General features: G+C 40.4%; 1 protein-coding gene across 1 annotated transcript in view; it reads left to right on the top strand.

Moving 5' to 3' along the window:
• URI1 (URI1 prefoldin like chaperone) overlaps positions 1-10164 on the top strand; it is a 41024-nt gene extending 30860 nt beyond the window's left edge. Inside the window, exons 5-11 of the mRNA XM_063167694.1 lie at positions 135-226; positions 438-498; positions 3498-3678; positions 4244-4508; positions 5084-5226; positions 6840-7098; positions 9346-10164. Coding sequence (XP_063023764.1) covers positions 135-226; positions 438-498; positions 3498-3678; positions 4244-4508; positions 5084-5226; positions 6840-7098; positions 9346-9534 — 1190 coding nt within the window. The 3' untranslated portion in view covers positions 9535-10164. The remainder of the gene's footprint in view (positions 1-134; positions 227-437; positions 499-3497; positions 3679-4243; positions 4509-5083; positions 5227-6839; positions 7099-9345) is intronic.
• Positions 10165-12613: the final 2449 nt, after the last annotated feature.

The following is a 12613-nucleotide window of genomic DNA, read 5'->3' as shown; positions in this document are numbered from 1 at the left end:
AGCTTTTTTTTTTTTTTCATTAAAGCTGTATTATAAATCATTATATTTCCAGCGTGAAATTACTTCAGTTAAAATGTTAATGCTGCGGGTACATATGTCATGTTTTGCAGAGCAATTGTAATTTTCTTTTTCAGATGTAAGGAAAGCACTGGATGATTTGCAAAAAGTCATGAAGAATTTTGAATCACGAGCTGAATTCACAGAAGATTTGCAGAAAATGAGTGATGTAAGTGTCTTGTTTTGTTTCAGCCTAATTTTGTAATAGATTTAAAAATCTGGAAAATTATGGATTTTCAGGTTGATAAAAGGGTGTGAATAATGCAGTTGTTCTTGTCTTGCATATCACTGTATTTGCTTCTGAGTCTTACTTTATTTAGACTGTTATTAAATACTCTGCATTATACTTATTAATCTTAACTTTCCTTCCTTCTGATAAGGCTGCAGGTGAATATGTTGACATAAGAGAAGAAATTGAAGATGATAGCATTGAGACAAAAGGTAATTGATTTAAAATAAACATGTCTTCAAATACCAGTAAGCAAAATACTCTTTATGTGGAATTAAATAAATTACTTCATTTCACTATATCTTTTACATTAAAAGAATGCTTTATTCAAATAAAAAATCACTAATAAAAATTACTAAATAAAAAAGTACTAATCCTCAGGAAGGATGGATTTTGTCCCTCAATTTCATGTGGATTCTCTGCTATCACTTGGTAGCCAAAAGCTGGACATTTGGGTGATATTTTTTCCTCTGAAGAGTCTACACTGAGAGTTTGAAGTTTTCTGGTAGAAGAGAGGCAGAAAATAAATTCAGCTGGCTCTAGGAGAGAGGGCTGGAGAAGACTTTTTTTTTTGCATTAAAGTGTGAGTTTTACAACAGAAGGAAACTAAAGAAACTCAGATTCTGCCTGTTAGAGGGGAAAGCATGTGATCAGTGTCAGCAGGGTGGGGATGAAGCATGGACAGGGATGAGACATCAAGGGACCAGGAGAACATCTCATCCCGGGGTGTTCCATGGCTGGCAGGGAGCAAACACAGCAGCAGTCCTGGTGTGCAGCTCCTGGACTGCAGAAATGCTTCCCAGAGATGGCTGGAGAGGACACTGGGAAGCAAAGGTAGCTGTGCTAAGGGATTAATTGGATAATTTCTGTGCTATCTGAAGTAGTGCCCGACAGGACTCAGGCAAAGTTGGAGGCACGAGTAATTTTACAGTCTGAAAATTGCATCACCTGGGCATTTTTAGGAGGAGAAGATTTGCAGAGGGCTATGGGCAGTTCACTGTTATATTTTCCTAGAATAAATCAAAATAATCTTTATATGCCAAGGCTGATTAAGGGGGTGTTTCTGCTGTGGGTACATGTCATTGCAGAATAGGAGGAGTAACATTGTAGGAAATGCATCCCACAGTAGCTGTGTTAATGCAGCACCATGCTGTACATGCCAGGTCAGCATTTGTGCAGCTTTTTTTGTATCCTAAACTTCCTTTGTCACTGTTGTCCTCTGACAGCCTCTTAACTTTTGCTGAAAATCTGTTAAGTGGAAATTACCAACGTTTTCTCTCAGCACCAATCTGTGCTGTGACTGAAAGAGAAGTAGCTAAAAGACGAGCTTAGTGGTTGAGGCTGAGCTTCATCAGCCCAAGAATTTGGGTTTTGTTTGTGTGGAAATGGGCTGGATCTCAGAGGAAGGCAAACACAAATAGTATCCTGAGCATCTCCTTAGTTTCTTGCTACCTCTCCATTTTCTGGGTTTTTCTACTTCACTTGTTTTGGTTAGTGTATGAAGGTAATGGTGGTGCTTTGAGCTAACAGTGAGTGAGCACAGTGGATGTTGGAGCAGAAAGTGGTTATCTCTCTTGTCTTTTTGATCTGACCTGGTTTGCTAACTGACAGAAGCTGTGTTGAATGAGGAGGGAGAATCACTGGCATGTTGAAGCACTTGCTGGTGTTCAGGAAGGCATGTGCTTACCTTGGTAGTCAAGTCAGTGGTTAATACTGAAGGGTAACAAACTGGGAGGGCACAAATTGACAATCAAATTGAAATAGATTGTTAACTAATCCTTCCAATTTTATTTATTAATTTTGTAATTATAGCAAATGAAATCCTCACAAGTTACTCTGATTGCTTGGCTTACCTCAATTTATATTCAAATCTTACTAAAACACATTTCAGCCTTTTCTTAACGAGATGATGAAAAGTGCTATCCCATGGAAGAGTAGGGGACACACATTCCAGCATGACTTGCAGTCACCTGTTTGCTTTTTAATGTTGCTGTTGAATTTGTATTTAACTCAGGATTAAAGTATAAGCTGACGTATTTGAATAAGGATATCTTTAAGCCATGAGTTCTTAAAATTTAAAAAAAATGGCTGCACAGTTGGTTAATAGAGATTTTAAAACACAAAGGATGCTGAGTAACTTAAGACATTGTACTACTGTTGATTGGAATCACAAAGCAGTTTCATAACACAGAGAGCCACTGGAGTCCCACTGCATTTGTGGCAGTGGTGGAAGGGGATGGGTTCTCATTCCTGGGAGGAGGTGCAGGAGCTGTGTGGGTGGTGATGGGCAGAGGGCAGGAGCTTCCCTTGGAGCCTGCCTGGGAGCTCTCAGGAACAGGCAGTGGCCCTGGGAGTGCTGGTCTCAGGGAAAAGGGGTCAAACACGCAGTCCTGCCCTTCACCCAGACAGGGTGAAGCATTAGGATTTGTTCCCTATGTGCCAGACAGCACTCAAACAGGAACAGCTATTCCCCATCCTCAGTGGATGCACTGTTTTACCAGGGAGCAAGGCTTTTAAATGCCAGCAAGAACTTGTCACTGACTAGCATTTGCTCACAAGTGTGTATCTCAGGTCACCTCTGTGGCTTTAAATGGGGTTTATATTTATTATTTCTGAAAGGCAGGTTTTTGTATGATTTTCAGAGTGGGTCTTTTTCACTAAATAAGTGATTGATAATGACTGGATTTTGATCAGATTTTCCAGGTAACTCTGGAGATAATTTTTAATGGTCTTCATTGTAAATTTATTCTTTAAGTGTGATTATTAAAAATGAGCTAAAATACAAACCAGGTTTGTTTTCCCAGTTAAGAAAACCTGCTGTTAATGGGACAGTGAGCAAATGCCACATTCACATGTTGATATCTATCAAATCAAATCAAAATCTACTGTTTGGCACAAGAGGTAAAAAACCCCACATTGTAATAAAACTGTCACAGGATCAGTGTCTCCTGCTTTGTAAATAAACATCTCTGCTTTGCCTCGGTATTTCTGTAACATCCGGAGACTATTACCCTGTGTTGCTGCTCTGGTTCATTGACAGTTTCACTTAAACAGTTAAACAGTAGTTTGAAATGGAAAATGTTCTGCCCATATTCCTTACTTAGTTCCTTTGTGAGTTTTTTCCCACCCCTCAAATGTTTTTTGTTGGATATTTTTGTTGGATTTTTCAGTCAGTCGCCTTAGTAATTGCATCTTATTTTTCACTACACAGGAAAATACCGAACTGCTCACAAACCTCATTCAAAGCCAAAAGTATCAAATGTTTTTGAGGTAGATTTTCCAGCAAATGGAAATGATACAAAACCAATGGGTCGTTTTCAGTCAGAGGAGGAGCTGTGGGCCCGTTTAGAAGAGCTCGAGAGACAAGAAGAGATGCTTGGTGAACTTGACAGGTACAGTGCTGCTGTGGCACAGGCAGGACTGGAGTGCAGAGGGCTGTGGGGCTGCTGGTGCACAGAGGGTCTCACCAGCAGGGCAAAGAGCTGACCACACAGGTGGAATTAAAATTATCATAGGTGGAAGAAGGGTGGGACACGAACAAAGCACTCACTGCAACGCCAGAGCTCCTAAAATCTGCCTCTGTGCAACCACAGCAGTCCAGCCTTCTGGTTTTTTTTTTCCTTTAAGATGAAGAGGGGGAAGTGAAATTAATTTCCCACAGGCTATGAAAATCCATAGTTTTCCATGTGGGAGTTACCCACTTAATGCTCTATGGCATCCTTAGATCTATTCTGATCTGCAAGCATGGTTGTTAGCCATGATGTCACGGTTCTGGTACTCCAGTTGGTGTGGGAAGGGCACAGGCATTGTTAGAGGGCACAGAGAACTTGCACTGTCTGTCTGAAAGTACAGCACCTGGGTAAAGAAAGTTACATGCAGGCGAGTTCATGACTTTGTATGTTTGTCTCTGAAGAGCACAACTTGCCTCTGTTCACGTAGATATTTTTCATTCCTTAGGATGCCCGATGCAGTTCAGGTAAATGGAGAAGATGCAACCTCTTCTGAAGATGAGAGGGAGGACAAGGACACAGATGTGAATGGGACCTGTAGGGCAGAGGACTGTATTACTCAGGGCAACTTCCATAAAGAATTTGGGAATTCAGACTTGTTTGTGCACCACCTTAATGGCTCCACTTACCACAGTGATGATGAAGATGACAGAGATGTTGGACATAACTCTGTTCCAACTATTTATTTCTCTCACACTGTGGAACCTAAAAGGGTTTGTACTTTATTTAATTTTTATCTTTTGCTCAAGAGGTTACATAAAATATATATGCCATATGTAAACCTGAAAACTTTAGATGTGTAGATGTAGTAGAATGCTAGCTGGAGGTGACATTGGTTTTTTTTTTTTTTCATATTATGAAAACCTCTCTGTTTAGATCCTGTTGTCCTAAATATGGTATTAAAAAAATGATCTTCAGATGTCTGCCTTGTTGTTCTGGCTTCTGGCTGTTGTAAAAGGCAGCATCCTGTCTAGGAGTTATTTAAAAGACTTCTTACTTGCCTTGAAACTGGCCTTTGAGCAGCTCAGCTGTTGAGCAGAGCTTGAATAAGCAGACTGTCATATTTTATATGCACAATATGTGCACGGGGGCAAAGAAATGCCCCAGCCTAGTGCAAGTGGTAGAGAATAAACAGTGCACACGATGAATGTTACCATTCATACATTTAACTTACCTGTGCTTCCTAGTCCCCACCTGCTTGGGTAAGGGAATGTCAGGAATCAGTTGATCTGCAGCCTGGTGATTGTTGATTTTATGGTCTAGACCATCATTTGTGTTCAATTTTCAGGTAAGAATAAACACAGGAAAAAATACTACTTTGAAATTCAGTGAGAAGAAAGAAGAGGCCAAGCGTAAAAAGAGGAACAGCAGTGGCAATGGCCATGCAGCTCCAGAGCTGCCCATCATCAAAACCCCAGCAGACATTTACAGGTGGGTAATTTATGGTGCAGCTTTCCCCTGAGCAGACCTTCTCCTTTCATTTCTGTCCACCTAGAGTGTGAAACCCCACCTACAGTTTCCTGAAAGAAACAGCTGGAACTGAATTTACCACTTAAAAATGAAAGTTTGTGCCTTCTGCATGGTTGCTTTGCTTTCTTATCCATAAAATATTTCTGAGCTTAACGCTTCCTTTTCCAAATAGTAGTTCTTCTTTTACCTGCTTTTCCAGAGCTTCTGAAATGGAGGTAAATTTGCTAGTATGTATCATCCTCAGAAAGGAATGCAGCAGTTATGTTATGTGTTCTGGTTAATTCCCTGCCGTTTTTCCCTGTGTTTGTTTTCAAACAGATCTGACCAGATCTACCCCTTGTAATACTCCTGCTTTCCTGGTTATTGATTTGCTGGACTCTGTCTCTTCCTTTCTGTGTCTTCAAAACATACTCAGCTCTTTGCTTGCATAGTTTCTTTTGCATTCCCTCTTCCTGGCCTCAGTCTGTCACTTTGTGTTCTTCATAAAAGGTACTGCTTACCTGTAGGACACCCACACACACAGAGAGCTTGAAAAACAGTGCTGGGTTTAGGGCATTGTACAAAACAACTAAGGTGACAGGATAATTAAAACAAGTATTTAGGTTTGTAAGGATAAACACAGGCACCTATTGGATTGGTTTATTAAGTGGTTGTGAGAATTCCACTGTATGTCCCTGTATTTGGGTACCTAAATATGTTAAACATGTTACAAAGTGTTAAAAGTGAAACCACATCCTGTAATTGCAGCTGCAGGGGCTGAAGATGAGCAAAAGATTCTTTGGTGCTCCTCCCCCTGAGCCCTGCAAATTCCATCTTCTGTAGAGATGTATTTCCATAAGTGCCTGATGAATAAAGCTGTTAGAAACAAATAACACCCTTAAAATCATCCAGTCATTGGGCTCCTCCTTTATGAGTTTGATAAAATTGGCATTGTCTTCTCATTCTCCTCCACCCACCCTTGACTTTCTCAAGTCATGGAGAGGGAGCACAAGAGCCATCTTTGTCAGTTCACAGTCTGTTAATACTTGAAAAGTGTCTTCCTGTTGATCTGATCTTATAAGCTGATTTTTAAAATTTTGTTTCTAATTGAAAGCAGATTATGACACTTGTCAGGAGAAAGCTCCATCTTTTCCACGTGCAATGAATGTTTCAAGTATTTGTTTTTGTATTCTACATATGACAAGGACTTAAATCCAGAAAACATTCCCAGATTGTGATCTGATTCTCTTTACAGAAACAACCCTGGTCATCATTTAATTTACCTTTTTCCTAACTTTTTCTAACTCACACCTTTCTGTTTTGTGACATTTTTCAAAGAGCTATGCATTTTCTGCTGAAAATAAGTACCAACTTTATGCTTGAATAAAGGGCATAACAGCATTCACTCTGCAGAATTGATTCTTGTACACTGGTAAATAAATAAAGTGCCTCTGAAGGTACAGTATTGTCATTCTGCAGCGAAAAAGTTGGGAAAGCACATCATAATTAATTTGTACAAAAGACAAAGCAAGATCACTGTAAATTTGTCATCTGATGCTGAAATGGTTTATTAAAGCTAACATTTTCCTTTATAGATACTTTGTTGATGTTGTGAATGGAGAATATGTCCCTCGTAAATCAATCCTGAAGTCCCGGAGCAGAGAGAACAGTGTTTGCAGCGATACCAGTGAGAACAGTGCTGCTGAGTTTGATGACAGACGAGGAGTTCAGAGGAGTGTTAGCTGTGATGAAGCCACTCAGAGTGACAACAGCGAAGGCATCCTCGAGGAAGAGGAGGGGGAGGAGAAGCAGCAGCTACCGAAAAAGCTTCCTCCCTCTTCAGGGACAACTGAGGTACAGTTTTTAATTCATTATTGATTGTTGGCCGGGATAGAAATGAGAAATCTAATGACTCTAGTTGTCTATACCATCAGTTTTATTTCTTTAAAATAATTTTCTAACTCCTGCCTGGTTCACTTCAGAAGGACATAGCAGGTGACAGGCCTCTGTCACACACATCCTAGGGGCAGAGGGGAGGAGCTGCTCACCTCATGGCTTCCCCAAGGCTTGAAGCTCTTCCATAAAGATCCAGCAAAGTGCTCACTCACTGGTGTTACTGACACCTGTGTGCTGGGTCACCCTGACCGCCTCACTGCAGGAGAGACAGCAGCATTTTGGACTAAAAGAGGGAAATCTGTACTTTGTAACTGATCAAAGGAAGAGGTGACTCTCTAACCTGTCTTGCACTACTAGGTAGCTAATTTTCAAGGAGTGTTTCAAGTTTAAAAATAGATACCAGCTGAATTACTATTTTGATGTGCCAATAGCAGAGAAACTGCCTGGTAGAAGGAAGCATTGCACCCCTACTCATCCTATTCCAGACTAAGCCATTAGGGATCCCAAACAAATCTGTTTACATGTGTTTGGAAAGTTCAGGGCTTCATCATAAAAGACAGACTGTACAATGTAAGGGAAGATGTACAGTTGCTTAGTGACTGGGTGAATACAGGAATTAAATGTAGAGATTCGTGGCATAGCGTATTCATTTCTGTTTTGTAACAGCTTAACACTAATTTTTTCAAACTAGATAAAACTTGAGTCTTCAGTAGTTCCCAGTGCAATGGACAAGTTCAATGAAAGCACTACTTCTGCAAAAATTATTTTGGACAAGAAATGAATTCCTCATAAAAGCTGTTGTTTATCACCATTTTTCATGCAAACAGCTTCAGATGAATCCAGGCAGGATGTGAAGATTCATGATGGAAAATTTATCTGTGGAGTTAGCACTCCACATTGTATACTTTCTGGAATATATTTGCTATATTCTTATAAAACATCTAAGTACACTTTAGATGTTACCCATCAGTCTATTACCTGAGTCTGGCATGATTATTCTCTACAATGTAATGTATTTTCTAAGCAACTGAAGGAGATTAAGCAAAACACTCCAGTCAGATGTGCTTCCCTAAATGCTGTTGTTTTTCTTTTGGTTGTTTTTGTGGGTGTTTGAAATCCATTATTTCTCCATTACACACTAGCTTTTTTTTATTTCTAATTTTACCACCATCACTTAGTTTGTGCATTGCTTACCTGTTTTTGAAAATGAGCTTCTTGTTAGATTAACAGAGTTGTACAAGCACAGCTTTAGGCACACTTGGGCTACTGGAGCAGAAAACAAAATCACTGCTTTTTTTGCAGGTCCAGCAAGAGAATGGCCTGTTTGTTTTGCTTTGTCTTTGTTGGTAACTGAGTTATGAAAAAGCAGAACTAAGCATAGTGACTGAATCTGGTGTGCATTCCTTTGTGCCCAGCATGAGCATCAGACCTTGGATGTGGAACTGCTTCCCCTTGTCCTTGGGCATTCTGAATTCTCTGTTTTCAATACATAGTGGAGTGATTTGTTCTTAAATATGTTTATGAAAAGTAATTCTAAGCTGCTTGTTTTCCAAGAATCATGGTCATTTCTTTGCTAAGTTGAAAAGGATTGTCACATAATTGGCTGCATATAAATTACAATTTTTAAACATTAGATGCTTTTATTAGGCCTTTTATAGAGAGAAATAGTTGGAAGCAAGTTTGCTGTTCTCTTAAATATAAATGGCTTTCACCATTTTTTGATCATATTTGGTAGGGAGAAAAGAAGTATCAAAGTATGTGCTTGCTAGTTCATATGCAATGCTTGATGCAATTAGAAGATTCTAAGTCATAAAATGACGTATGATGGAAATGCTGACATCAACTTTGCCAAGTCTCTCCATTTTATATCCAAAATAAAACTGTGTATTACATCAGCTGTTTGATTTCTTGAGCATGTGTCAGTGAGGAAGCAGATTTTTACATCATTTATGCAGTAGGAATGAGATTAAGTAGTACTTTTAAGATACTGTCTTTCATTCAGTCATCCTTGAACAAGCTATATTTTGAGGTTAATTACAATGTGGTTACTTATGCAGGCAACAATCATTGATTTAAGGATATTTCTTTACTTTTGATTAGAAGAAATAACAATTCTAATCAGGCTAATATAGGGTAATGACCTTATGGGCATAGCTTCACATTTGCATTTTATTAGCTCATTCTGAGTATTCTCTTCTGTTGTAGGCATTTTCTGGAACTGTCATAGAAAAGGAGCCTTTGTCTCCCTCTGCAATGCCACACCCAGTGCTGGCTCACCCAGTGCTGCCCACCATTCTGGAGCGCAAATCCGAGGAGCTCTTGTCCGACGCCCCAGAAGAACCTGTCAAGAGGATTTCCAAATTCAGAGCTGCCAGGATGCAGCAGACTCAGTAGGTGCTGCTGAGCCCAAGCACGAGCCCTCTTGCCTGCCTTCACCTCTCTGGAGATGGTATAAAGGCTTCTCTGTAGCACCCAGCATTACCAGAGTGTCCTGTGGTAATTTGGCACCGTTATCTCCTCAACGTTTGCTGGCAGCATTAGGAAAACAAACAGTTCAGTGTTTGAACACTTGAGTATTCATCTTATTTTGTCGGTTTCCCTGTGTGCTGTCAGCACCTTTGTATATGTTTGCCTTACGATAGCAGCACTTGGGTTCTTTTTTCAAAAACTGTTCCTTACATACATTGTTTTTGTGTTTAAAACTAAATACAGGCAGTTTTGTGCCAGCTGTGATGTTCTACATACCATATGGACCATTTTAAGGAAACTTTTCACATTTCAAATAGATTCACCAATTATATTACATTACTTGCTTTAGCATTTTAACACACACTTGTATTCACATTGCTGTAGGTTTTGCAACTAGGTGTCTGCTAAAAGTTTTTTTCCTTCTTTCAAACCTCTCTGATATCTCACTGTACAGGTCTATAAAATGCCAGGTTCATGTACATTGCAGGGAAGTTTCTTTGATGGAAAAGGGTATTTTGTAAAATTAAATTTTCAGTAAAAAAGCTGTGAAACTGGTGTGGTTTTTGTTGCTTTACTACTAATTTGGAAGCTCCACAGAGAGGTTTTTATTTTGAACTTGCATTTCTAGCTTGAAGTGTTTACTACCACATGGACATAAAAGCAGTCCATTCTCTTCTGCCATTGTGTTTTAACCTCCTGCTAATGAATGTCCATGGAAATTGAATGCTCTTAAGGAGAGAAGCATAAACTCAGACTCTTGATTACAAAATCTCCTAGTTCTTTTGTATACTCAGAAAACATTGTAATTGTCTTGGGAATGCCCAGAGGGAGTCAGCACTAAGGAAAAATGTCTTAATGCTTCAGCTTTATTTCAAAATGCAACAGCACTGCAGCACTCAGGCTACAGTTTGGTGTATCCTTGTCAACTGAGAGCAGTCCTGGCTTCAGGATTCCCTGCCCAGCAGCTCCTTCCTTCCAATCTTCTTGCCATCCCCTCGTTTTGCTGACACACCTTTTGTTGTAGGAGCCACCCCTTGAGTGATAGTAGGTGACAGAGGTAGGCTTTACAAACCAACTACTGGGTTTGGTGAGTTTCCTAATCTCTCAGCATGTCTGTATCAGCAGAGTTAGAGGGGTTGCATGTTGAGCAAGGACAAGGGAAAACGATGGCAGAGGGCATGGGGAGCTGGAGTACCTTAAACTGATGGTGCTCTCCAGCTGACACCATCAAGCCACAGCCTGAAAGGTGAGGCAGGAAGACTTTGGGAGGGGTAAGGAGGGACTGTGACTCTGTAAATGGGGAGCCTGAGAGCCATCAGCATCTGATTTTCCAAATCTTGGCAAGAAGATAATGCTGTTTCCTCACCTTCCCCTAAAATAGCTGTGCCTTGTACCCAAATCCTTTGCTCTCAGATCACAGCAGATGAGCTCATGGTGTGGCTTTGGAACAGAATCACCAGCTCCCCCTTGTCTCAACACTCCTGTCTCTGAAAGGGAGGTGGAGGCACTGGAACTTCTCTTTCTAAGGTGACTTCTAAAGTAAGCAGAGGCACTCTGTGGATCCCCACTAGGAGTTTGGGAAGCCACAGTGGTTTCATGGGCAGAAAACTCCGGCCAAGTGTGGCAGCAGGAGGGCAGGGGTGCAGTAGCCCACCACAACTGGGGGCCACCTTCCCCCTGGGGGCAGAGCAAATTGTGTTTGGCTGCAGGAAGAGCTGCAGGGAAGGTTGTGCAGCCCTGCTGCGCCGGCTGCGAGGGGCAAGCGCTCCAGCACAGCCCCAGAGTCACGTTGAAAGTGTTAATGATTAACTTGATTCATGCTCAAATGTGGACTTTTTTTTTTTTTAAGCATATTGCATTAGTACTAAAATAAGCCATCAATGCCAGTCCACCCTCTATTCACGGCTAAATATTTAAAGGAGGTTATTTATAGCTTCTTTAATGAATTCTTGGCTAAACAAAATGAAATTATGTCCTAGAAAAGTAGAAGCTATTTTGTAACCAGAACAGTGCAACTGTAAAATATAGTTCCATGAATATGTATTTTAAATAACAAGGGGTTGAGATCCAAGACTACCAGACATGGGTAATTAGAGGAAAACTGAGAGAAAGAAAGAAAGGGGGAGAAAGAGAGAGAAAAAAACCCTTTAAAAAGATTTATTTAGATATCTTCTGAAATACTTCCCGCTTCCAGTTACTTCAACAAACCAAATACCCCTTGTCACCATAGATCAGTTTCAAATCAAAATTAATTCTTTGCTTGTTTTCTTTTTGTCTCCCCTCCCCTTTTTTCACATCTCTGCTCATGAGAAAAAGTAGGATAAATGCACCTTGGGTTTTAATGAATTATGGCCTCAGTTCAGGGAAGCATCCTTACTCAGGAATGCACTTTGGCATGTGCTTATGTCTCAGAGATTTTGTAAAGAAGAATGGATTTAACCACATGCTTAAAACTAAGCACATGAGTGTTTTCCCTAATAGGGAGCCCGAGTGTGTCTCTGCCTTTCTGCAGTATATTTAATTGTCAGAGGGCTCTCGGGCTGGAATGAGCCTTCGTCTTCCCTCTCTTCACTTGGGCTTCAGCAGCAGACTCACTTGCAGTGCCTAGAGCAAGAGAGATGGCTGTAGGCATTTTATAGAATGTTTACAAACACCAAACAACAACAAAAAAATTTAAATCTATCAAAGCAGATAAAAATCTAAGCAGTAAAAAGCAATCATGTGAAGGCCTGTCTCTGTGAGGACCTAAAATTTGCTTTCTCTGCAGCACTGGAGCTAAGAAGTGCTGCAGGTGACCAACAAATGGGTAAAGTAAACATGGGATGGAGCAACAGATCCCCGAATTGGAGGCATGAAGGGCTCCTGGGGGTAAATTAATTTTCATATGCCTTTTTGCCCCCTGTGCTACCATTCTGGGGGTTTTATTCACTTAAGTAACAATAAGGGTACATTTTAATGGCACTTTTTACCCCAAGTGCTGCCATTCTGGATTTTGTTCACTTAG

This window comes from Melospiza melodia, chromosome 13, assembly GCF_035770615.1.
Source record: "Melospiza melodia melodia isolate bMelMel2 chromosome 13, bMelMel2.pri, whole genome shotgun sequence".
NCBI lineage: Eukaryota > Metazoa > Chordata > Aves > Passeriformes > Passerellidae > Melospiza > Melospiza melodia.
This window is presented reverse-complemented; position numbering and strand designations above follow the sequence as displayed.